Source organism: Mauremys mutica, chromosome 17 (assembly GCF_020497125.1).
Source record: "Mauremys mutica isolate MM-2020 ecotype Southern chromosome 17, ASM2049712v1, whole genome shotgun sequence".
NCBI classification, from domain to species: domain Eukaryota; kingdom Metazoa; phylum Chordata; order Testudines; family Geoemydidae; genus Mauremys; species Mauremys mutica.
The window spans coordinates 23,842,824-23,869,389 of record NC_059088.1 but is presented as its reverse complement, the minus strand read 5'-3'; the positions used below and the strand labels follow the sequence as shown (position 1 = coordinate 23,869,389).

Sequence of the window (26,566 nt, the reverse complement as noted above, 5' to 3'; positions counted from 1 at the left end):
CGGACGGCGTTACAGTGATTGACGCGAGTTCAGCTCAAGGGCAGGATGAAACGCTTTGTATTTCACCATCAAAGGGAGGCAACCGCTTGAACGGCAAAGAATTTCTCAAGGCCTCTCCGTGTGAGTGGACGTAATAAATATTATGCTCTTGTGGGGGAGGAGAAGCTTCTGGTCCAAATTAGCAGCAAGGAGGGGAGGGGAATCTCTGTAAAGCATCGAGCAGGGTTCCAAGCAATTCCACTTAATCTTTCGCTTCCAACTCTCCTCCTCCTGCTGTTTAAATGTCATTCTCCTCCTATTTGCCATACAAATGCAGGCCCATCGACACTACTGCTTGAGTCATGCTAGCTACAGCTCTCCAAAAGCTCATTGTTCGTATTACAGTAGCTCATAGAGGCTCCAGCTGAGATCAGGGCCCCATTGTGTTAGGTGCTGTACATACATGTAGTCAGAGACTGTCTGTTCCCCAAAGGGCTCACAGTCTAAATAGACAAGACACAGAGGGTGGGAGAAAGGAAGGGTGATTATCCCTGTTTTATAGGTGGGGAACTGAGTCAGAGAGAGACGAAGTGACTTGCCCAAGGTCAGAGAGAGTCTGTAGCAGGGCTGCGATCCCACGTGTCCCAGCCCAGTAGCTTACCCACAAGGCCATCTTTCCTCTTACAATGCATGTCAGGCTCGATTCTGCCACACTCTTGTCTGATAGTGGCTTTGCTGGGCAGCTGGTCAGCTTACTGTGGTAGCTAGATCTGCGCAATGCGGTGCCAGTTGTGGGGGTTTCTGTGACCTGGACTCCACTCAAATGAGGATTTGCTCTGTTCAGAATAAGAATACCACCGTGTTTGGAAAGCTGGTCTGACCAGGATTCCGTAAAATGGGTAAGGTCCTTTCTTCTCCGCAAATGGGTGGAGACCCACAGACAGGGGAGTACAACTAACCAGTGAGACAATCTTGGTCAGTGACACTAGGCAGCGGTCTCAGCCGAACTGTTGTGAAGGTTTTAGCGGCACCAGGGCAGAGAGTTTGTGGAAGGAGGGATTTGAAGGCAGATGTTTAGAGGGAGCTCCCTCCTCGCTTGTGTGAAAAGCCAGAGGCCGATCAGAGGCGAACGTTAACAGCTCCATAGCAAATGAGAGATGAGGGTAGGTGGGGGTGGACTCGGACAGGCCGGGTATTCACTTTCAATCGGCTGAGGTTTGTTGTGATGGAGAAGGGGGAGCAGTGGAGGGTTTGAAAGAGGGTTGACACCGTCAAAGTAATTTGGTCCTCACCTCTCCTCCCAAGTTGGTATCAACTGCAGAGCTAAGCTGCCTGACTCTGATCTGCCTCTTCTGGGTCATGATGTTAAGTATGATTAGACCTCCCAGTGTATCTGTAAGACCACTAGTGCTTTCACTGAAGCTACTGCAGGGGCAGCGTGGGCGGAGGAGTAAGGTCAGGATGAGCTGCGTTGATACTTACTGTTTTCATGTGCATTCTGGGTTCCTCCTTTGCTGGGGTGATTTAAAAAAAAAAATCTGTTTAGCACCATTGGAAGCAGCCAAGATCTGATTGTCCCTGGGTCCAGGGTCAAAAACAGCCAATGCCAGACCCCTCTGTCTGGGGCTTCATCTGGGAAGTAAGCCCCCCGCTGCTCCCTCCAGCGAATACAGTGCCCTGCAGTGCTGCAGCCGCTAGGCTGATCATGCGTGTTCTCGGCCTCGTGCATTGGGATCGACTTCCTGCACAGGAACGTAGCCCTGACTTCTAGGGCAGGCGGGCTGCTGTACCTCCTGGGATCTGCGGATCTCAAAGCACTTCATGGTGGTGGTGCAGGGAGCCTTGGAAACAAGGGTGACTGGGCGGTGACAATAAGCAAGCCTGGAGCATGCTGGGATGTCGAGCTTCAGGCTGGACGTTCTGAAGGAGCCAAAGGGAGATAGTTGGGGATTTGGGAACGTAAATCCCTTAGGCCTTGTGAGCTGGAGCTGCTGGGAGACTGACCCCGTGGATGAAGTGGGGGTGGGTGACCGTGTAACTAAGGGACTGTCTCCCTCTGCTAAATTGCTTATTTTGTTTGCCTGTTGCTTTACTGATCCAGTTACAGTCACAAGTTCAATTTAACAGATGTCATTGGCTGGTTGGGATTTGTGAGACATAAGCACTGTGAGCCCCACAGCAGATCGGTGTTATACCTGCTTCCCAAAGGAGCAAACCCCACGTGCCCTGGGGTAACCGAGCGAGTCGCTAGCAGACCTGGGTACAGAGCCCCGAAGTCCTGACTCCCAGCTGTGTGCTGGATCTGCAGCCACACTTCCAGCTCTCCAGTAAAGTAGGGATTTTATCTATTAACCTTGCAGTACCATGCCCCCCCCCACCTCTTTCAATTATTATAAAGCACATTGTCAACTGGTGCCACTGGCCTCTCTTTCTAGCCATCGGTGATTTGGCTGATCTCTCTTAGGCATCACAGCAGAAGTGGGTCTTGAAGAGGGATTCAGAATTGCTCTTCAATACAGCAGACTATCGTTTGTTAGATTTCCCCCTCCTCCATCCCCAAAAGAGCTGGGCAAATTTGCATCCCGTTTCCAAAGAGGCCAGCTAAAAGCCATGGCCCAGCAGTCTCCATCCTCCAGGGCTGGCTCAGCGACTCGCATCCTTGCTCATGCGTAGAAACTTCGTCGTGTGCGGTAGTGAAACATTTGAACCTGCACATTCTGAACATGCAGTCGCTGTATATAACCTGCTTATCTTAAGGCTGCAGTGCAGAAGATTTCACCGCTTACTTTTGTTCGCGGCACTCTAACTCTTCAGGGAGCGATCGCTGCACAGAATCCTGGCTCGCTGGGAATGTTGTGAATGCTACGTACACTGTGCTGCTGAAATCCTGATAGTTCTCCCACCGTATAACTGCTCCTGACTGACAGCCCAAAACATCTGCATGATAAATCGCACCGTTGCGTCTGCAGAGCTCCAGTGCGGAACAGCCAGGCTGGCATGTTCATGTGCCTTTTCAGGCCTTTTCGACAAGGGACGTCTCTCTGATTAAAAACCCTGTCCTTTTGAGAGAGCTACTCAGCTGAAGCTAAGCCACTATCAGCTGTTCCAAAGAACAGCACGAGGAGATTATACACTGACTGCAGATGAAACTTGTGTCGAAGTCTGTTGAACGCCTCAGGAAGCAATTTCTCTGTTTAACATAACTCAGAGAACCATGTTTTCCCAAGTGCCCTGTAATATTAGGTACCTAAAGATTGGCACCTAGGATCCGATTTTCAGATGGGCCGACTACCCGCAGCTTCCAAGAACTTCTAAAATCTGGCTTGAGTTGCCAGATTCTGGGCACCCTATACGCGAAACTACTTTCTGACAGTTTGGGTCTTGCTTCTGATCAGGAGCTTGTGCGGCCCACGCAGACGAATTGCTGCTATTCCGACTGTTGCAGCAAGCGGCTCTAGTCTAAGCGAATACCTGGCTGCAGAACAGAGATCCAGCTTGAGGGGTTAGAGAGCACAGCAGGTAACCAGGAGGTTGGGTCAAGACTCATCTGCCCTGTAGAGAGATGCTTTCGAACTCCGCAAGGTACGTTATTGGAGTCGCCCGAGAGGATGCACAGCACCGTCTCCTGTAGAACCCGTGCAGTGCGCTCTAGGGTTCACAGATCTCTTATACGACAGCAAAGGTGGCTCACAAGCCAGGACCAACCTCTTGTACCTCTGAGCCAGCTGGGTGACTGGGGGGGGGGTGAGAAATGGGGTAGGGGGTGTGAGGAGGGAGAGATTGAGGTGTCGGCTTTCTTAGGGAAGTCAAAATATTCAGGGCCACGTGTCTGTCTCTGCACGTACTGAGGTGAAGGCACCCCAGCCTGCAGCTTCCCTGCAAAATCCTGTGCTCCTAGGCTCTTTAGGGATTATAATCTCAGGTGAACTAGGCATAATCCCACCAATTCCATAATGAGCCAGAAAGGCTGCAGCTGAGTCGAGCCAAGACCAAGACGGGTCGCTGCCCTCGTTTGACTCCTAAATTGATCTTAATTTAACAGCCCCAGCAGGGTCATGCTCATGCATTAAACATTGGTGGATGTGTCATGGTGGAGGATGGGGATACAGATCCTGCCTGGGCGTCGCTCAGGAGGCGCTGCCACTTTTTCAGAACCGTTCGCACATTGTGTACGTGTTTAGCAGGGTACGGTGTTTAAATGCCACATTATGTGCTACTGCATCATTGCCCTGCCAGGGCCCCGTGCGTCACAGAAATTCGATATAGGGAAAATCCATTGGTTTGCTCAATCCATGTCCCTGGCCAGGGCAGGATGTATCCCTAGGCTGTGTTGTCTAATGCTTTGTCCTGCTCCGTTTAAAGAGCTCTCTCTTTTCATTGCAGGCCTCAAGATATTATTGTGTTTATCATTGGAGGAGCAACCTATGAAGAGGCGTTAACTGTGTATAACCTTAACCGCACCACCCCTGGGGTCCGGATCGTGTTGGGCGGGACCACCATCCACAACACGAAAAGGTAACAACGACCGGAGCCCTGTCCCATGGGGTTGAAAATGGTTGATCTGAGTCTAGGTCTGTGACCCAGAGGAGAATTTCAGCGCCCCAGGGCACCGCTGCATAGTCGGATCTCTGGTCTAACCACCCTACCTGCTAGGGGTAGCCCCAGTGACTTGTTGGCTCTGGGAGAGAGTGTCAGGCTGAAGGTTTAAGGAACTTGAAAGTCAAAGATAAAAGTTCTGGAGACAGAGAGGTGTATGTGCATAGTTTCTCCTGCTTTGAATGTGCTGCCCACTGTAGTATGAATGGGAAGGTAAGGGAATGCCCAGAAATCCACACCACACGCTTGATTCTGCTCTCGGTCGCTCTGGCATAAATCAGCAGTGAATCTGCTGAGGTCAGTTGCGTTCCACTGGTGTAAGTGAGATCGGAAGCAGGCTCTGTGCTTGCAATCTCTGCGCTGTCTGCAGCTCTGCACAGTACCGACTGCTCTTCACGTTGCTCTCTTACGAAAGGAGCTTTCATTCCCAACCCACCATGCACCTCAATCTCCTCCCGTAAGAGATGGGCCATTTGTACAGGCTTGATCCTTCGAGACTCTTGGGTGTGCTGATCACCCTTAATTCTCCTTGCTCCTATGTTGCCAGTGCTGCCCCTGAAACATTCCAGGCAACTAACTTCTTAGTGGGTTTGGGCTGGGCAGTGCCAATGGCATAGCATTTCCACAGCAATGGAAGCAGGTGATCCAATCCTAAAATTCCCTGGTAGTTCCTCTGAATACCATCTTGCTTTCTCCAGAAAGCAACTGGGACTTGTGTGATGTTATCAGCTGATGAAACTTACGAGCCCAGTTTCCAAACATGGGCACTATTTCACAGACCCGTGTGCTGATCAAAGCATCCACGTGAGGATTCGGTTATCCTAATAAGGGGGAAATTAGACCATACATCTGTACCACACTACCACCTCCTGCCAGCGGGTGGGGGAACAGACAGCAGTACTTCCTTCTCTCCCATGCCAGCTGCTAGCTAAGCAGAGAACCAAGAATTCTTTCAATTCTTCCTCCACATCCCTCTAAATATCCCATTCTCTCCCTTTCATAATTAAGTCTCCTCAGTTGATTGGGAACAGGAGGGTAAAGTTAGAAGGAATGTGACAGGTGACCTGAATCCAGCCCATGTGCTCTGTCAGAAAATGTGGTGAAATCTAAGCGCTGGGGCAGTCCCTGGAGTTGTCCAACAGCTGCTCTGAACTTAAAGGGCCCACTCTGCTCTGTAGGGATGGATGGGAGGGGAGGCCTAAACCTCATTAAACTTAAATGCAAACTGTATCATTAAGGTTTCAGAGTAGCAGCCGTGTTAGTCTGTATCCGCAAAAAGGACAGGAGCACTTGTGGCACCTTAGAGACTAACACATTTATTTGAGCATAAGCTTTCGTGGGCTACAGTTCACTTCATCGGATGCATAGAATGGAACATCATTAAGGTGACGTTATATTTAAACATTCAGGCTGCAGTATTCAAAGCTGACTAAGGGCTTTGGGCAAATGGGACTTATTTAGAATGAATGGGAGTGGAGTGTCCAAACCCCCTAGACAGCTTTGAAAATCTCTGCCTCACATTCTGCAATTCCTGAGTGTTAACATTCTCCTAGACACACTAACTGGCCTGCGGTGCGCACCCCCCACCCCACCCCAAGGACCCATCTCTGCCCTCGGGTCCAGCCATCCAACCCACAAGGGTTCACCAGCTGGACCAAGTTTTCCAAAAAGTTTGTGAGCTTCTGTCAGTTCTATTCTGGTAGCGCCTAGATCAGGGCTCCATTGTGCTAAACTCTGTGCAAACACACAGGGTGAAACAGTCCCCATCCAGAAGAGCTTGCAGTCTAAATGACATCAAAGCATGTGGAGCGATGCATTTGGGTACATTCAATCTATTATCTACAACACATACACACACACACACACACACACACACTTGCCATTTTAACCCAATAAATATTTAAACTAAAGGCCAACGACCCCATCTGACCCTCAAGCCATTAAGTGGACGATTTTCATATAGGCACCGTGGCAGAGGTTCATGGCCTCGATTCAGGTTTTTGAATGTGTAATCGGTTTCACTTGGATTTTCTTACATAAGTTTCACACAGCTTTATAAGAGAGCCTAATGGGGTGTGTGTGTGTGTGTGTGTGTGTGTGTGTTGAAGTGAGTTATAAAAGGTTAGACTCCTGAGCACTTTTTTGATCTTTCTGTTACTAAGACCGATTGAGATCCTTGATTTTGTCACTATCTATTTAGCTTGACAAAGAGAAGGTGAAGGGGTGACTTGATCAGCCTCTAAGTATCTACATGGGGAACAAATATTTAATAATGGGCTCTTCAGTCTGGGAGAGAAAGGTCTGACATCAACCAATGGCTGGATGTTGAGGCTAAACAAATTCAGACTGGCAATAAGTCGCACGCTTTTAACGGTGAGACTAATTAACCATTGTATCAATTTCCTGAGGGTCGTGGTGATTCTCCATCACTGCCCATTTTAAATCAAAATTGGATGTTTTTCTAAAGGTTCTGCTCTAGGGATTAATTTGGGGAAGTTCCCTGGGCTCCTATATAGCAGGCCAGACTAGATGGCCACCGTGGCCTTAGGATCCGTGCATCTAAGACTTGAGTTCAAATGTAGAGTGTATGTATAGGCAGAGATAATAAAGTGGCTTGGCTTTTAGGCCATATAGATGCATTTTTGCTACTGTACCTATTATGCTGGACTTTTAAATGCCTCGTTTCTGCACCTCCATCCTAATTCCATCTCCCGCAAGATATAGTCAGGTTGCACAGCAATAATTTGTATCGTATTGCACGATCCAGTGGCTTTCACCCCCACTCCCACCAAACATGTTTTTTCACATATGTGCAGCAGTGTCCACGCTGAAATCGGTTAGTTTTTCCTTCAGTTAATAAAGCCCTCGAATTGGACTCCAGTCTAGATGCGAGTGGCTCTTACGAACTGGGCTACAAAGGCGAGTGTGTATTAGGCCACATTTTGACCAAACCCTACCCAAACTAGCCAGCTTTCCAGTCTCATCCCTTCCCCCCTCTCCGTTTTTAGCCTTTGAGCTAAACTGCATTGCTAGAATCGGAGAGAGAAAGTACTTTGCAGTCCTGCTCGCTGCTCCTTGGAAAGATGCACCCGGCCTGTAAAAATGCAACTGCCGTGAAAACATCTGGCTCCATTGCTCCTGAATCACTTTGAAAACCAGCTTCCTGGTGTTCCATTTACTGTAATTCCCAGCAAGCAGCCGAATGCACATTCCCTCCCAAATGCAAGAGCTTGTGGAAGCCGAGAAACCCCAGGTGTGGCGCAAAGGCCGGCAATGCACCCCTGGTTGTTTAGATCCATTTCCCAGCTGAATGACAGCTTCCTCCAGGATTGGAAACTGGGTCAAAGCCCTCCCACCTGGTGGCTATTCACCAGGGATGTTTAGAGGCGCTAGATGCCATAAGCAGCCCGGGCCCCCAAAGTGGAGAAGCAAAGTAAAACCCACACCCTATAGATCTCTAGTCTGGAAAAGGAGCCTGAACCCCGTAACATGGTCTCAGCAGTGGCTTGTTTAATACTGAAGCTAACATAATACTGCTGCTTCCATAACATCGTCCATCAGGCCATTGCAGAGCGTTTTACACACACCGAGGCTGTGATGCTCCCCCAAGAGCTTAAAGGAGGTAGGCACCTAGCTCCCATGGGAAAATGCCAGGCTAATTACCTCATACTGCCTCTCCCAGCAGCCGTGGTTCAGCAAAGCATTTAAGCATCTGCTTAAGTCCATTCCTGTTCAGCCAAGCACTTACTCACACACTTAACTTTAAACGTGTGCTGAATTCCCATTGGCTTCGTCGCAGTTAAGCATCTACTTAGCATGGTGCTAAACAGGGAGCCTTTCCTTACCTGGGAGAACTCTCTGAAGTACGTAGTAACTATCCCTGCCTTACAGATGAGAAACTGAGGCACAAAGTGGGGGGTGTTGTCCTAGGCCAATGGCAAGTCAGTATTAAAACCAGGAACAGAACTCATGGTCTCTGACTCTCTTGGAGGCCTGGGGCTAAGCTCCTCGTTCTAGGAGGTTGGCCGTGGCCTGAGCTTAATGGCTGGCATCTGTGGCGATGTCCAGGCTGCAGCCTAGGCAAGCTGCCAGAGTACAGCGCCGTCTAAGAGCCTAGGTACGTGCTCGGGCAGCTAGTCCCGGCTGCCACGCCGCTATTTTTATCGCCCTCGCTTGAGCAGAGCTAGCGCATGGACTTCTGCCCAAGCTGGAGTCATGCCCCCTGTCCGCAGCGTACACAATCCCCAGGCTGTACTGTGACGCCTCGGCAGCACTAAGATGACACACAGTTGCCAATCCAGAATCTGCATTTTGCAGAGGCCCAGAGGGCTGTCCTGCCAAGTGCCATCACTGCTGTTGATATAAGCTCTTCCCAGGGTGGATGGGGAGAGGGGGACAGATGCAGTTACCAGAGAAGACTGGGGATGGGGGCGGTGGCATCTATTTCAGAGACATGAAACTTTAGCCTTTCCAGCTAGTGACTTAGTCCTGGCACATCCCTCACTGCACATCTTCCAAAGGCAGATTCCCCTCACTGCTGGCGTACTTGGCCATGTGCTGCCTACCGTTGAATCCCTCCTTTCTAATGCCTCTGAAACAGAAGCTGTGAGAAGGGTTGGAGGAGGCTGGAGGCTGCTCCCCAGCTTGAGGGCCAAGAGGTTTTTCTTAGAGAACCTGCAGAACCTGGACAATTGCACAGCACAGTTAAAAGGACATTGTCTATCTAAGGTCCTTGTCTGGCCCTGTCACCACTGTACCTGAGCACCTCCCTATCTTCCATGTATTTATCCTGTGCACCCCTGTGAGGCAGGACAGTGCTGTTATCCCTGTTGTACAGATGGGAAACTGAGGCATGGAGAGGTTTAAGAGGCTTGTCCAAGGTCACCCAGGAAGTCTGTGGCAGAGGTGGGAATTGACCAGAATTTCCCCCCTAACCACTGGACCATCCTTCCTGTCATGCCTCCCCTTGCAGGTGGATATGATCCCAGGCCTCCCCCCCCCCCGCAACTCTGCTACAATCCATGGTGCACTTTAGAACAAGGCACCCGTTGCTCTTGACAGCCCGTTGAATTTTAGATTCTTCGTTCTCGTCCCACTATCGCTTTGCACTTGCACAGTGCCATTCAGCCAGCATGCTCAAAGCCCTCAGCAGATATTTGTTTTTGTAGGACCTGCCTCGAGGTCATCTCCCCACTTCCATTTGAATCCCGTACCAGGCAGCTCTTAATCGCTGTTTCTGAAACTGTCCTGAAAAGATTGTTTTACATTTGCAGCTAATCCATGTTCAGATGCACCCGTTGCTGACACCTGTTGTCAGCAAGAGGTAATTTTGCCAGTAGAGACCAGGTTCAAGTGTTGAACGCCTCTAAGGGCGCCATAATCCCGGAACCCCCAATTTGTGTCACTTGAAATTTTGGGAAAAGCTTCTGCCTCATCCCCAGGTCCAGTCTACCCATTTGGAGACTGATCAGACGTTTTGGTGAATGGCAAAATTAGCCTTATAACAAAAGCCCCATTGCAAATCTTGATGGCTTGACAGCCTCTGCGCCGTAATGAAATACGGAGCAATGGCAGAGCGTAACCGATAGCGGAGATCTCCTGACAGGTATAACTTTCACCCAGCATTGAAGGCTGAGACCTGCCTTGAAAGAGGATCTGTGTAACTGATTCACCAGTGAACTAAACTACATGTACAGTGTAACACTTGGAGACAACACGTATTGGAAAGGCTCTGCAAAGTAGCTGCAATACCATTAACACGCTCCACTGAACAGCTCCGCATCTCCTAGCTGTGTCCCTCAAGCAGAGGGGAGGCAGGGCTCTTTAACCATGTTTTCCTGTCTGTTTGATGGTAGGCTTGAAGTTTCACTGGCTCGGCAAGGAAACTTCTCCAGATGTTTCCTCCAGAGGCTCTTTACTGTCTCCCTTCTAGCAATTTAGGAAAGACAGGGTGGCTGTGGCCCCAGACCCTACCCCACCAAAGCCCGTAACCCCAAGCTGAGAACCACTCACCCACTTGGTTTTGAAAAAGCCACCCTTCATTTTTAGTACTCACTGCATGATTCTGCATCTGGGGGTTGGGGAGCAGGTGGAGAGAGAGAGAGAGAGAGTGTGGCGTCCCTGGTTGTGAGGATAAGGAGCTTCTGTTTGATACAGATCAAAATCAGCCAAGGGCTTGGAAGAGTGGGGTGACGTGGTTGGACTAGAGAGGACTTTGGCAGCAGTGTATTGATTAGGCTAGAGGAGGGCAGAAGAGGTTGCATGGTCCAATGGATAAGGCACTGGACTGGGAATCAGGAGATATGGGTTCCATTCCTGCCACTGATCTGTTGTGTGACCTTAGGCAAGTCATTTGCCCTGTCTGTGCCTCAGTTTCCTTTCCCACACTTTGTCTGTTTAGGGTATGTCTACACCATACAAGCTGCCCAGAACCCACAGTTTGTACTTGCATTGCTAGCCCATGCTTCAGCTGTTCCACTGCATCTAAACTGCCTTTTTTCAGCTGTGCTAGTGCAGGTCTGGCTATCTGTGCTGCAATCACACTTCAGATTGCAGTGCAGACACACCCTTAGATCGGGACAGGCTCCGATTCTGTGTCTGGGCCTTGCTCACTGGGGTCCCGATTCTGGCTGGGACTTCTAGGCACTAGCGTGATTCAATTAATCCTGGAGCAGCCTTGCTAAGAGATGACCTATATTAGCCATAGCGATGGTGTTAGAATTACCAGGGCCCTGCGAGGAAGGTAAACCACAGAGCTGAGAGATGGAAAAGCTTCTGTTAGGGATTTATACCACTGCCCATCACTCTAGTATCTAAGCACACTCTCTACCTGAGTGCACGCCAGATATTAAACCGATCTAGCATTTGGCCTTCGCTGAAGGGTCAAGAAGAAGGAATTTGTCAGTGAAAATGACACACCGGGATATAGACAGTGGTTCTTAGCTCTGATCACCCAGGAGGATGCCAGAATGCTGACTGTTCTTGTAGCTCCAGGCAAAGTGCTGCTAGTTTTTGTAAATCAGCTGGCACGTTGTCTTTTTGGTACGGGATCCCAGAAGCCGAGTGCTGGAGCCACCCTTACAGGCTGTGCTTAGATTCCTGCTGTACCGAGTAACGTCAGCTAGTTAGGCCTTCTCCCCTGACCGCCGCTTGGCGCCGTGTCTGAATTATTTACAGAAAAGGTAGGATGCAGTAACACCATTTGCATTTCAAAGGAGGAGAGAAAAAAGATGGATGTCGTGTTATCGCAGGGTCCTGCCCACACATCTCTGGATGGGGATTAGCAGGGATCCTCGTCTGAAAAGGACATGATTCGATTTTTTTTTAAATTTATTTTATTTTATTTTTTGCTCTTTTTCACCCACTGGGTGAGGCAAGCATCACCGTAATGCTGATAAAATCAGTGCTTTCCATCCATAGATCTCAAAGCATTTCCAAAGGAAGGTCAAATATCAGAAGCTCTAGGATATAGAGAGGGGCAAAGTGACGGGAGCAGAGCCCAGGTCTCCCGAGGTGCAAGGCACAGAAGGGTCCAACCCATAGTGTATGAACCTGAGTGTCATAGACAGCTCAGACATCTTTCCCAAGTCCCTTTTCCTCTGCAGGTCACTGGTTCAGATCCAGCCCGGATTGGTAGGGATTGAAAGTTCTCTGTCTGATGGTTCTTTGGTGTCACATAGATGAAAGGAGTTAGTGTCTCAGACCAGTTCCCAGGGGCCAGGCTTTCCTCTCCCAAAAAGCCAGCCGCTTCAGAGCTGGCACCAACTGGTTCCCTTTGGGCGTTCTCAGAAGATGAGGCCATGGCTGAGTGATGGAACAACGCCTGCCAGACAGGGTATCGAAAAGATCGAGCAGTGACTCCATTAGAATATAAGGACCTTCACAGGGAGAAAGTACCAGGTACTAACGGGCTCTTTAATCCAGCGGAGAAAGGCAGGACAAGACCCCTGGGCTGGAAGCTGACACCAGACAAATTCAAATTAGAAATAAGGGACAAACTGTTATCAGTGAGGGAGAGTCACTGTTGGAACAAACTCCCAAGGAAAGTGGTGGCTTCTCCAGCTCTTGATGTCTTCAGATCAGGACTGGGTGTGTTGCTGGCAGCTGCTTTAGCCAAACAAGTTACTAGGCTCAGTCCAGGGGTAAGTGGGAAGAATTCTCTGGTCTGGGTTATACAGCAGGTCAGACGAGATGATGCAATGGCCCCTTTAGACCTTACAGTCTAGGAATTTCTGGGTAGTTACAGCATGTCTGCAAGCGCCGTGATACAGGATGAGGCCACAGAAAACGTCTGTAACAATGTGAGCAATGCATTGAAAGGAGCTGGCTGACAGGGTATCCCATCGTTTTGCATTTGGCCGTGATCTCTGGTCTTATAAACCATTCAGGGTTGGGCGTGGGCCAGTACTTGGATGGGAGAGCTCTGAGGGGAAAATCCCACTCGCTGCAGGGAGAGGGTCAGGGAGCACAGCAGGAGGGATTCTTCCCCATGTTCGTGCTGAACCAGTGTTTCCCCCATGGTGCTAGGAGAAGCTGTAATTGCTGGAGGTGAGAGCTCAAATGGAGGGTCTGACCCCTTGAGACAATTCAGTGAATCCCAGTGTTGCAGCTAAATTTCAATTTGGCTAACACCGTATACTCCTTCCCACCTGAAATTCCTCCTGCAATCTCTATTGGATACATCATTTTTCTTGTTGCAAAGCATTTGCCGTCCATTGAAAGCAACTGCTGTGTTCCAGCCCAGAGGTGATTTGCCTTTGGACAATAGACTCAGTAATTCCTTTAGTACCTTACAAACTTCAGGAGCCTTTCAGACAAAAAGCACGATGGCAATGTAAGATTATTTACTAATGGACTTTATATATATGAAATATGGTGAGACCTGGTAAATTTGCTGAGCATTATTGACCCTGCAAGAACAGAACCCTAAAGCCATTTTGTTGTATTACACCACGGTGGCTCCATTCTAAAGAGTCTGGGGGATTTGTTAACGATCTGTTCCAGAGAAAAGGGCAAACGGTTATAATCTCAGATCCTTTTGGATTCATCGCTTTTTTTGTGTAAATATTTGCAACTTACTTAGAAATCCCAGGATGTGAGGTTTGTAGATTTATTTATTTTTATGGCCAGAAGGGAACCTCTAATCTTCTTGTCTGATCTCCTGCATAACCCAGGCCAGCGACTTTCCTCCAGTTCCAAACTTCAAACAAGGCAGATTTGTCATTATTAAATATTGAGGGAATCAGACACGTATCTATCCCCTGGGGTTTCTTTGTGATATCTGTGCACTAGACCAGTGGTTCTCAGCTAGGGGTCCGGGGCCCCCTGGGGGGCCGTGAGCAGGTTTCAAGGGGGCTGGTATTAGACTTGCTGGCGCCCAGGACAGAAACCTCAAGCCGGCCCTGGCTTTTCTATGCAGAAAAACAGTTGTTGTGACACAGGTGGGCCTTGGAGTATTTATAGCATGGTGGGGGGGGGGGGAGGGTTTCAGAAAGAAAAAGGTTGAGAACCCCTGACCTGGACACTTCCACTTCACCCCCTCCTCACTGACTGCACCTCACGAGTAGGTTTTGAACAAAGTGCAGTGGGATCGAAAGCTGTGACCGAGCTGTTTAATACAAGGAAGCCTTCCCAGGGTTTTAGTGCATTTCCATCACATTCTGACTCCTCTGGTAATCCACTGGCCTCCCTGTAATGAACTAGCGGTTATTCCTCCTGGATTAGAGCTGATATCTCACCATAAACAAGGAGATTTTTATCTTAATACTCTGAGCAGCCAGTGTGAGCACGTCAATTCTCTGCTTTCGTCGTTCTTACCAGTCCAACTTGCACTCTCTGATCAACAGCTGCGTCCGTGGGGCAGGAGAAGCCAGGCTGCTTTCTTGGTTGTTTTTAACTAAGCAGGAGACAAATGCGCTTTTGGAGCTGGTTGTGTTATTGTGGTTCGTGTCTTTGTGATGGTGTTTGGTTAAAATACCCCGGGCATTGTACAACGCATCGGCGTAAGCCGAAGGTGTGGGGAATGGATGCTTTAGGGTGGGGGCCTTTATTCTCCTTGGCATTAAGGCCTCTTTGCTCCACTTTGGCAGTGTAAAGGGGCATTAAAGTGGCAAAAATCTGTGTATGTAACGTAAAGGAAAAATGAGCATCTGGCCGGGTGGAGCTGGGGGGAGGGGAGTGTGTACACACAAACACACACACACACACAACTAGACTTTGCTCACTTTGTGTATATATCCATCCATGCACAGTGAGCGAAGTGTGTGTGTCTAATATATATTTATACACACAGAAGAGAGAGTGTGTGTGGGGGGGTGTGGCAGTGGAGCACGCATTCCAAGGAATTCCATGTAAGTAAATTACACTTCAAAAATGTGACAAGTTCCACTAATCGAGTCCATCCTTGCAAATGAACGAAATGCCAGTGATTCTACAAGGAACAGGGGGGTCGTTTGCTAGAATATTACCAACCTGGAGGGCCTCGGGCCTTAATGATACTAAAACTGCAGATAAAATCTTCTAACTTTAGTGGGAGTTAGGCTCCTAAATACCTGTACAAATCTGCCCCTTAAGGTCTGATCCAAAGCCTGCTGAAATCAATAGGACCCCTATCAGCTTCAGCAGGGTTTGAATCCAGGGGCCATGGGGCCTGATCCTGTGAAGTACTTAGTGCTTCTAAGAGATGCTGAGTGTTAACAGGAATGGAAGGAGCCGGCTGCTGCACAGGATTGAGCCCTGAGTATCCCTGTGTCCTGCACAGTCTGTTCGCAGCAGGGCTCTTAGCAAATGTCATTTTGCAGCAGCTTTAAGATCTGCGCTGCCATCCCTGTGCTCGCCCTTGCTGGCAAAGCACTGCCCTTTCTTTTAAAACATTTGCAACATTAGCCGCATTAGTGTTGTAGCAACAGCTCCTCTGTAGAGCCTGGAGCTATTTAAACATTAAAGCGTCCGCTTGGATTAGGCCTGAGTGCACCCAGAGAGAGCAGTACCTTAGCTCTGAATAGGGAGCTTTCCCATTTACATTTAATTGGGACCTTTCAGGACATCTGTTCCTCCATGTGACCTTCCTCCACTGGGACAGCACATGGGCTTGGCCCAGGCTCCTTCCATTGGTCAATGACCAGCGTGGTGCTTCTTTTGTGTGGAATTCAACACCCTGCCTGCAATGGATTTGAAATTCAAGCTTGGGCTTGACAGAATCCCCCTGCATCCCAGCGCCTTAGTCACTGGTCAAGGCTTTATATATTAGGTTCAAGGAGAGCAGGCTTTTCTCTTTGGGCGGTTTGCCCGTAGCGGTTCTCACTCCAGCAGCGGGTGCCAGGATCATTTCTCCAGCTTTAGTCTCTGCTGATAACTAGTAGCGCAGGGCCAGCTTCTAGGGCCAGACTGCAGCTTCTTCCAACCCGTCGGGTTTGTGTCCATCCCTTCCTCTGCCGGCCTCGCTGCTTCACGTGTTCCTCTCCTGCATGATAGATCGGGAGCGCTCTGTACGGATCACGGGGTGTGTCGCTTCCCAGGGGGTTCTGAGTGCTGGCAGGCCTGTGGGTTTTTTATCCTGGGATGCTGCAAAATAATAACAGCTGATATTTTTTTTAATTGCCTTAATGAAGAAGTGCCCCATATTCCCATGGGAGGGGCATCGCTTCGCATCTGATCAGCGTCTTTGAGAGACGCAGATCTTACCATAGTGTCTGAGAGATGTGGACACATGCCCAGTTTATGAGAGTAACCATAGCACTAAACTCGAAGGGGTAAATCCTGGCTTGGCCTGTGCAGCCATAGCAGGGAGGTGACACTAGATGATGTCTTTCCCTGCAGAGATGCCAATGGCTGGGTTACACGAGATCTCTGCTGTATGTTGAATCGGGCTATGCGCATAGATCAGCTGGACAGGGACATAGCCGCACGTAGGGGTGTGAGTTTTGCAGAGGACTCGTTCTTTGTGGTCTAGCATTTAGAGCAGAGGTCTGGAAGCCCAGGGGCTCGGCTCTGTTCGGGTCCTGGCAGCACACTCCTCGCTGTAGTGTCTTGAGGGTTGTGTCGCTGCCTTGTTTTGTGACCTGCCTCCTGTCCGTGCTCGCCACCTTGGCAAGTCATAGGCACAAGCCTAAAAGGAGGGGGCTTGATTCTCTATTGCACCAAGGCCTGGTTATCTCGCTCTGGTGTAAATGAGAATCCAGCCCGATGTGTGGCCTTCAGACTGAGTATCTGAGCATAACTAGGGCAGATGGTGCAGTGGTTGGAGCGCCAACTCCCAAGCTAGGAGACGCATGTTCCAGTCCCTGCTCTGTCACAGACTTCCCGTGTGACCTTGGACGAGTCGCTTTTGTCTCTCTGTGCCTCAGTGTCCCAACCTGTGCAATGGGGGGTAATAGCACCGCCCTGCTGCATGATGCTGTGTGAGGATAAAAACATGAGATGGCGGGGGGCTCAGGCATTACAGTGATGGAAGCCAGATAAGCACGATAGATACGTTTGCAGATCCCCTTGACTTCATCTGGAGTCATGCATGCCCAGTTTCCTTCCATTTAGAAGGAACAATCAGTTGCACACATACAAAATGGGAAATGGCTGCCTCAGAAGGAATAATGCGGAAAGGGATCTGGGGGTCGTAGTGGATCACAAGCTAAATATGAGTCACCAGTGCAACGCTGTTGCAAAAAAAGCAGACATCGTCCTGGGATGTTGTAAGCAAGGAGTGTTGTAAGCAAGACACGAGAAGTAATTCTTCCGCTCTACTCCATGCTGATTAGGCCTCAACTGGAGTATTGTGGCACCCAGAACTGGACACATTTCAGGAAGGATGTGGGCAAATTGGAGAGAGTCCAGAGAAGAGCAACAAAAACGATTAAAGGTCTAGAAAACATGAGCTATGAGGGAAGATTGGAAAAAATTGGGTTTGTTTAGTCTGGAAAAGAGAAGCGTGAGAGGGGACATGGTAAAAGTTTGCAAGTATGTAAAAGGTTGTACAAGGAGGAGAAAGAAAATTTATTTTTTCTTAACCTCTGAGGCTAGGACAAGAAGCATCAGGCTTAAATTGCAGCAAGGGAGGTTTAGGTTGGACATTAGGAAAAACTTCCTAACTCTCAGGGTGGTTAAGCACTAGAATAAACTGCCTAGGGAGGTTATGGCATCTCCATCATTGGAGGTTTTTAAGAGCAGGTCAGACAAACACCTGTCAGGGATGGTCTCGATAATACTTAGTCCTGCCATGAGTCCCTTCGAGTCTTGTGATTCGAGTGCAAACCAGGTCTTTACCCTCTCTGTGCCTCAGTTAACCTGCCTGTAAACAGAGGATCATATTAACTCATCTCCCCACAAAGCTGAACATTCGTGACTGTAAATGCTTTCAGAGCCTCTGATGGAAAACACTAGCAGGGTATAAATACCTGTTAAGGAATTTTCCATGTCTTTATAATAAAATCAGACGGGCCACCTCCCTTGTTTTTAAATTAGAGCTGGCTGATCTGCTTAAAAATACCCTTGTTATGACTTATCAAAAAGGTTAAAGGGCCTTTGTGGCCATGTTCTGTGCGTGAAGAACACCAGGCAGTGACTCACCGTAAAGATAGACCAGGTGTATGAGGGACGACCTGCCACATCTGTCCACTTAATGAAATTCCTTCATAGCAGGCCTACATTGAAGATTAGGGTCAAGGCAATTTCGCTGCATCTACCTGTTGGTGGAACCACTTGCTAAATATAAACCTCTGACTCGAGCTCCCATCTGCTTCTTTCTTTAGCATAATGATCAGTAATGGAAGGGCTGAAAAGCTTGGGGTATTAATGGCAGATCCTCTTTTTATATATATACATAATTTAGTCTTTTATTTTAAATTTAATTTTATTTACTTTGCAGGCAAATGTCCCTGCTTGGCATGGTTCCAGTCCTGAATTTCGATCTTAACAATCTTTGCAATTGCCTGCAGGATTCGGGGCAAATCCGTCCAACAGAATAAGTCCAGAGCTGTCATGAAAATGTCTTGGGCTTTATCTACTGCTTCCCATCCTGAAGGATTTTAAAACTGTGTCTATATCATGTACACAAGAGTCCTTCGCTTGTCACCGAAAGGCAGCCACCTCTGGGGTGGAACGTGGCAGCTGTTTAACAGCCACCTGCAATGCTGTTAACCAGTGTTGGGCACGGAGTGAAGAGATGTGGTACACTATTGAAATGGGGGAGAAGTCCCTGACATGGAATTTGGCCAGGACTCTGGAGTCTAATGTCCTGTCTCATACAGAAATTCCCTGGGATTGTTCCCATCTCTCTGCGTGCCAATGGCTTTAGCTCATTTCCAAAAATCTGCATCTCTGGCTCTGTAGTACCTCTTTGCTCTATGCTCAAGCATTGGAGTCTGCACTGACTCCAAAGAGAGCCCCCCACGACTGACTCCCCCACGTCCTGTCCTGCAGCACACGCTGGGCCACTGGGGTCAGTTCTGACCGGGACAGAAGAGCGCCCCCTACTGAGTCACCTGTTCATTTCAGCCACACCCACCTGACCAATTTCTCTGCTTGCTTGTTCTGGGCAAACCTGCAGATCTCAGAACTTGCCTAGTACTTCAGGAAGAGGAAACTGCAGCAGGGCAGTTAAAACCCTGGTCTGTCATCACAGTTCCTTCCCCCTCCCTTTCCTGGGGCTGCAGGTGGCGAGAGCTATTTCTCCCCCTTTAACGAAATTCCCAGTGAGGGTTGGCCCTTTGCTAGGGAGCCATCAGGCTGTTTTCCAGCACTGGAGAGTTGTGTGCCTTTGACTGGTAGAGTTTCGGGAACATGCGGCTTTGCAGCCAACGGGTTCAGGGCGCAGGTTAAGCACAATCCTGCTGTGACTAATCCCAGGGAATGTACAGAGTGACCCATTTACCCAGTTACAGGAATATCCCTCCTGTTTTCCATGTGCCACTGCCCAGCCAGGGTGTTCTACTCAGCAGGGCTCCTGTAGCTCGAGCTGAGTGGATACAAGTAGTATTTGGTGCTTAATGTGGTTTTTAACATGCAGCTGGAAGCTGGTTATCCGTCCTAGCTACATGGATGTAAGAGTAAATGTGTGGCTAGGGGTACATGAACTGGGCAGATCTTTGTCCAGCTCTCTGCTTCCTGATCTTTTACCAGGCTTCTGATCTTTATAGATACAGGCGCCTGCTTCAGTCACTTTGTTCCTGTATCTGGGGCTTCACGACTCCTCTGTGCTCCTTGTATTCTTGGTCTGGGCAGAGGCCCACCTGGCCCCCCGTATAAATTGGAGTATGAGTTAGAGCAATCTCAAGGCTGCTCCGAGTTGCTCTCTGATTCCCCAGGGAAGTGGAGAACAGCTACAGCACACTGCACGGTAGCTGTGCCCCTGATCCACCCTCCATTGTGGGGGCTGGGAGCAGGACCCTCATCAGCTCCACTCTAATTGGGGAGGGCCCCCTCCATGGGGAGATTCTCAAGGGGCCACTTCTGGCCCCTTTTGGCATGAAGGCGCGTTAGCACAGCTGTGAATCCAGCTCCTGGAGATAAAGCTAACGAGCAAGAGTCCCCTTTAAAATGAAAAGCAAGTCATTCCCTGTGGTTTTGTTATGGATTCCATCTGCTGCCTTTAATACCTAAAAATAAAACTGGGAGGCGGAACTTCACAGCTGCATTCAGAGAACTGAGCGGCCACCATGTGCGCGGGCCCGGCTCTCCTCGCCGTCAGTCGGGACGTTACCCGCTCTAGAATGCAGGGCTTAGAATGGTGCAGGCATTTGCATCTGGTTCGGTGCTTGATTTCAAAGCCTCATGATTCACCACCTTGGCAGGCAGCCCCGGATTCTGACGATCTATTTCGGGGGAATAACATTTCCACAGGAATTTTTTTTGTTTTGTTTTGCAGTGTCACCTGATTATTTTAATTTTTTTTAAAGGGACTTTAACACTGAAAGTAACTTGATCAGCGCATTGAGGGAATGAATCAACCTGGTAATGGTGTAGAACAGTGCGTGCGTAACCATCCTCCATGCATCCCAGGTCCTGATTAGATCTTTCATTTTCAAAACTCTTGAGCTGCTTCATAAAGGCTATGCCGGGCCAGATCCCCAGCTGGTGTAAATGGGCATCGCTCCATTGGAGTCGCTGGGGCCAGACCTCCAGCTGGTGCCAGTCAGTCCCACTCCATTGACTTCAGCGGGGCAACACTGATCTACATCAGCAGGGCCTCTGGCCGCATCTGTGCTCGTGCAGACATACAGGGCTGAAGGTGTGTGTGTTCCCGGCTCAGCACTTCAACCCAATCATGCGATGCTTCTCCGACCTCACCTGCTTTGGGGGCAGTGTTGTCTCAAGATTAGAGCAAGGGACTTGGTCGGCCGGACTCCTGGGTTCTAATCAAACCTCTGCTACTGCCTGCCATGTGACCTTGGGCAAGTTACTTCTTGGAGTAGCTCAGGGTTCTCCGGTGTGGACCGGGGGCAGTGAAAGCCGGCTGACGGTGAGGTGGTGAGACTGAATGAATTGTCGGTAAAGGGCTTTGAAATGCTTGGCTGGAAGGTGCTGTGTGAACAAAATTAAGTTGCTTGCTTGCCGCGGTGTTAGCGGCTGGGGGGGATTCTCCTTCCTTTGCCGTTCCATGACCGGTAGGAGACGGGATCCCACCAGCAGCAGGGCGTTTTTGCCTAAGTCATACCATGTCTGCCCTGCAGTTCACACCTGTAAAGAGTGTGGGGGTGTGGGGGGGGGGAGTTTCCAGAGAGAGCGTAAAAGGGGGCTCTTGGCACTAGACTAGGCCTCAGGAGATCTGGCTTCAGTTCCGGGCTCTGCCACAGACTCCCTGTGACCTTGGCCAAGTCCCTTCCCCTCTCTGTGCCTCTGTTCCCCGTCTGTACAATGGGGAGAACGCTCCTTCCCTGCCTCCTACGGGGGCCTGGGAGGATGGTCATCAATCCAGATGCAACGCTGTGCTATAGTTATTTATACTGTTGTAGTGTCGAGAGACCCCCACTGAGACCAGGGCCACATTGTGCTGCACAGACACAGGCCCTGCCTCAAAGGGATGGTAACAAAAGATGGGTGGGGAAACTGAGTCACGGAGCAGGGACGTGACTTGCCGAAGGTCATCCAGCAGCTCAGTGGCAGAGCTGGGAACAGAACCCAGGCCTGCTGGGGCAGGGATGCCGGCTTCTTTAATTATGACGGGCTGGGTTAAGTGGAAGCAGAATACAGGTCTCCTGATGCCTGGTCCAGTGCCCTCCGCACTGGACCACACTGCCTGTAGATACTGCAGGAGCCACAAAAAAGCTGACAATGAATCAAAAACAATGCAAGTGGCTTCAGCCCGTTATCCTTTGGGGGTTTGTTTTTCTTGAAGGGATTGAATTAAAGCCCCAAGCCTTAAACCACTCTGGGATGTATTTAAACCAATGTGTTCCCAAGGTTTAGCCTCTCGCTCGCATGCGCCCGTCTGGATTAAGCTTCCCTGTGATTTGTGATGGGTCAGGCTGCCTGACTGGGTCCTTAATGCAGACAGTCTCTGGTTGGCTCCAACAAGCACCCACGTTCACACATCCCTGCTTCTCCTGCTAACACGCCCACACCCACTAACACCTCCCCTGCAACCTCCTCTTCGAACTGTTGTCCTCTCCCAGCTGCTAAGTGACTCCATATTCCCAGCAGGAGCAAACCTTTACACTGGCAGCAGGGGCGCGTTTCAGGGTTTGGATAATCCCAGTCTGATCACAGAAGGGGTGAAACTGCCAACTCCTCGAAGCAGCACCCGGCCCAATGGGGCCTGATCTCAGCTGGGAACACTAGGCACTATGGCAAACACTGATCACCAGTAACACCTCGCCTTGCTTGCTAACAGAGAATTCCATCTGTACCGCCCTGCCCGCGACGAGCTCTCCCAGCGCTTTGCAGGCATTAAGAGCGGGACTTTTAAAAGTGTTCCGCCTTGCCCCAACTCTGCTCCTGTCCAAACCAACGGGAGTTTTACCCTGGACCTCTATGGGGCCGAGCTGGGCCATTACCAAGCACTTCAGAAAATCCAACTCTCTGCAGCCTGCGAGAGGGGCAGCTTTGATCCCCGGCTGTGCAGTTGGGTGGGTTGAGAGACAGAGGGAGGAAGTCGTGGGCCAAGAGCATATGCTAATCAGGGGCTGTAGTAGAACCCAGGAGTCCTGAATTCACGCGCTCAGGGGGAGCTGCCATCTCCCCAGAAGATTATTATACTAACACGCTGCCCCAGCCTTCGCTTCGCAAGCTCCTGTCCCAGAGATTGCTTTGGGGGAGAGGGGGTGTCTGCCAACCATGTGCCTTTCACGGGAGCTGGCCTCTGCAGGTCGGTTCTCCAAGGAGAGGGTCACTGATTTGCACACTCTGCTCTGTGTAAATTCTTATGCTGTCATCGTGATATCTGGGCACGCAGTAATGAGGGTGCGCTCCCTACGCTTTTTGTTCGGCAGGGTTTGGCTGAAGGCTGTGTTGGCGGGTGGGGATGGAAAGGGTTTTGATTTATGGCCAGGTTTGTTAATTATTCATCTGCATGTGATCACTTAATGAGCCTGGCTTAATGGTTCTGAATTCTGGAGGCACTCAGGTGCCTGCTGATGTCTCACTGGCTTCACCGGCACTTCAGCACATGTTTAAAGTTAAGTGTGTACTTAAGTCTGGGGCTTTTTAACATTGCCTAAGAGATTTAGGCACTCAGCTGCCCTTGGAATCTAAACTCCCTTAAGCTCCCCTGCCAATCCCATCCGTACGTGCTTTTCCAACTAGGGATAAATTTAAGCACGTGCTTAAACCCTTTGCTAAATTGGGGCCTTCTGTCTAATGGCACTTGCAGTTGAATTAATTGTCAGAGCTCCCAAGGGGTCTGGACATGATTTAAATCTAAACCAATGATCTCCCCATTGGCCGCATAGACTTGTGAATGCCCAGGAAGTAGAGAGACCCTTGCATTGTGTCCAAGTCTGGCCGGGTGGCTGGTAAGTGAGCTGAGAAGCAGTGGCCCAGCCAGACAGAGGGACCACCCCCTCGCAGGAACCCCGCCAGCCCCTAGCGTGAAATGTCAAGGAAGCATTAGCCGGAGGTTACAACCCTCACCTCTTCCTGCTCCAGCAGCTGCTCGGGAAAAGCCAGAGCAAGTGGCTTCCTGGCTTTTTGAGCGAGTGGATACTGGCAAGGGAGAGCAGGGGCGGAGCCGGGGAGATGAGTAAATGCTGCCCTGATCAGGCGGTGTTGTGGTTCATTGCCTGGGGCAGGAGAGAGACCAGGGCCCTGCTGCTCTAATTCTGAACGGCTGGGCTGAGTGAAAGCCTCAGTCGGTTCTGCTCTGCGGGCTGGTCGTCAGTGCAGTCAGTCCCCAGGCCTGGCATGGTACTTGGTGTGTGCAAGCTGGTTGGCAGTGTGTGCACCCTCACCCCCACTCTGCACTTCAGTGTCTCCGGGGTTAAATCCCCAAGGCACATTATAGGAGAGGGAAGAAAGCTGCTATAACTCCCCCTGCATAACTCCTCTCTGACACCCCCAGAAATCCTAGAGCCAAACCGGTGTCCCTGCAGGCCCCAGGGATGCACGAGTAGCATAGGCGCTCACAGGCTGGCTTGGAAAGCCCAGACCTGGGTGCACTCCGCCGTGAAGACAAACCTTGAGCAACTGCCAATGCCCACCCGTTCTCCCACTGACCCGGCTCTTCTATGCCTCCCCACTTGGAGAGGAAGCAGCACGTCTGGAGGAAACCTGCGAGTGAGGTGGGGCATCGTCTGGGGGACTGAGCATGACAGTAGGAGGCTGGGACTCCTGGTTTCTATCCCTTGTTCTGCTGCAGGCTCCCTTGGGCAGGTCCCGGCCCCTCTCTGTGCCTCAGTTTGTCCAGATGCAAGGTGGGGACATCCCGGGGTACTGAGAGCAGGCCCAGAGCTCGGAGCTTGCAGAGTGCTCGTTGCCTGCATGGAAGGCTCGAAACCAGGCGCTGTCTCCCTGGAGAATGAAACACTGGCGCTGGGCTCCACTAACTTTGACTCTCTGCTTGGCAGCTTCCTCGAGGAAATTTCAGCCTCTGGGTTCCGCGGCCGGGGCGCCGAGAGCTCTCAAGTTACAGCGAGAGCGAGCAGCAGGCGGTGAATGCAGGGGGCCGCCGCCGCTTCCCATCTGGAGCTCCCACAGACTGACCAGGCGGCGGCGGAGCAGCGCTGGGTGCTCCCGCGGTCCGTCCTGCTGCTGGACGTCACGCAAGATGGCCTCTGCCTTGATGCGCCGGGCCGTGCCCAAAGTCCCAGCATCCTCAGCGTTACCTTCCTGCTCGGCTCTTTAATGGGGCGCGGTGGAATGAACCGCAGGGAGGTGGCGGAATCGTAGATCCCGGGGAAAACGTTACCTGTGGGTGCCTGGCGCCTTTGAAAACCCAGCTACTTCCGTGTCTCTTCGTAACCACAACTGGCCTGCCCAGAATCTCTGCTTTCCTGCGTCTGTTGGTCCCTCCAGGTAATTGTCTGCAGCCCAGCTCCTCACCGATAACTTTCAGGGTCTGGGCCTGTGTGTTTGGAAGTTCATTAAACATCCCACTCTGACCAGCTCTTATATTTTAAATGATTCCAGATATTTGTCCTCTCACCTCCCCCCTGCCTTTTATAATATCCATGAAACTAGCTACTTTCCTGACTGGCCCCGTTCTCGAGCCCCGGCGTCCATGGGGGGAGAGAGCAGCACGGGCCCCTGTCCTCCTGCCCCCTTTCTGTTCCCGTGTTGTGATCGGGAAAAGTTTGTGTGACACTAATAAAAATAAAATTCAGTTTTCTGGCAGAAACGACGGTTTTGGTTTTGTGATGGTTTGGGACATGTAGCCTGAATTATAACCCCAGGGCAGAGGCAGCCAGGCTATATCGAGTGCTAACTTTGGTCTCGACACTGGCTCTGTGACCCCAAATGAAGAGTTGCTTCTGTGCCTCAGTTTCCCTATTTGTAGAAGTGTGTGATGACGCCGTTCTGGCCAGTGGATCACAGCAGCCTGACCCTGTGAGTTTGACAGCTGGGCAGTGGGGGCCTATGCTGGGACAGGACTGCCACCTCCCTGGTTACGCCTGGCTTCTGCCTCCGGTGCTGGAAATGCCAAAAGCTCCATCCATTCTTCTCCGGGCCGCATCCTGCAGCCTTAGGCTGGGCTCAGGGGAAGAAACTGAACTCTGAGTGGGTTGGGAACAGAGCTCCAAGGCTCCAACTCCTTCCCCTCCAGCCACCCAGGCCAAAATCCTTAACGCTGTGAGTGCCGCGGCGGGGCTGGGGCTAGGGCTAGGGGTAGCCCGTGGGATGGGAAACTGAGGCCCTGCATCCTACCTGCCTGCAGCCAGGCCTTGCAGTTCTGCCTCCTTTCACAGGAGCGAGCCTCTGAGATCCTTCTAAGTTAACCTGAGACTTTCCAGTGACTCAGCCACTGTGTGAAGCCCACAGTAAGGGCACGTCTGCACGGGAAACGTAGCTGCTTTGTCCTCACCATCCTGCCCAGCAAAAACCTGCCATCCCTTGTCCCCTCGGGCTGTGACCTCTTTAGATCTCTTGGTCTTGTGAGGGTAGCGGGGAGGGTTGGAACGTGCAAACTTCAGGCCTTGAGAGCCATGCAGGCCCCGGCTCTGGTTCCGGTACGTGGTTCCTAAAGGCAGCTCCAGCTGTGAGGTTGAGATGCCGGCTCGAGCATGTTGCATTCTGGGGAGTAGCTAACGCACCATGTTGGAACCAGAAGGGAGCCCACCGGCGGCTAGTGCCAAAGGAGATCCCATGACGATGGCCCTTGCTCTTCTGTCTGCTGTCCGTTCAGGAGCTGCCAGACCATCCATTGCCCTGGCCTAGCAGAGATGGTCAGCTGTAACCCAGCAGCGGTATCTGTTTTCCAGCAGCTTCCCTTGGATGGTCCGATTTCTCCTTTGCAGCCAATGGGAGGTAGAGTCCAGCTGATGCAAGCTTGGATCTGCCCCTGTCCACAGGGGAATCCTGGGGAAGTTTCTTGGTATTCAGGCGCTGGAAATCTTTGTGCAGAGCAGTG

General features: G+C 50.5%; 1 protein-coding gene across 2 annotated transcripts in view; it reads left to right on the top strand.

Moving 5' to 3' along the window:
* Window positions 1–25,332, top strand: part of VPS45 (vacuolar protein sorting 45 homolog) — a 55,186-nt gene extending 29,854 nt beyond the window's left edge. For both annotated transcript variants that reach the window (XM_044990911.1, XM_044990910.1), the window contains 2 exons: window positions 4,363–4,494; window positions 24,567–25,332. In XM_044990911.1, the coding sequence (XP_044846846.1) occupies window positions 4,363–4,494; window positions 24,567–24,654 (220 nt within the window). In that variant the 3' untranslated portion in view covers window positions 24,655–25,332. The remainder of the gene's footprint in view (window positions 1–4,362; window positions 4,495–24,566) is intronic.
* The last annotated feature ends 1,234 nt before the right edge of the window (window positions 25,333–26,566 follow it).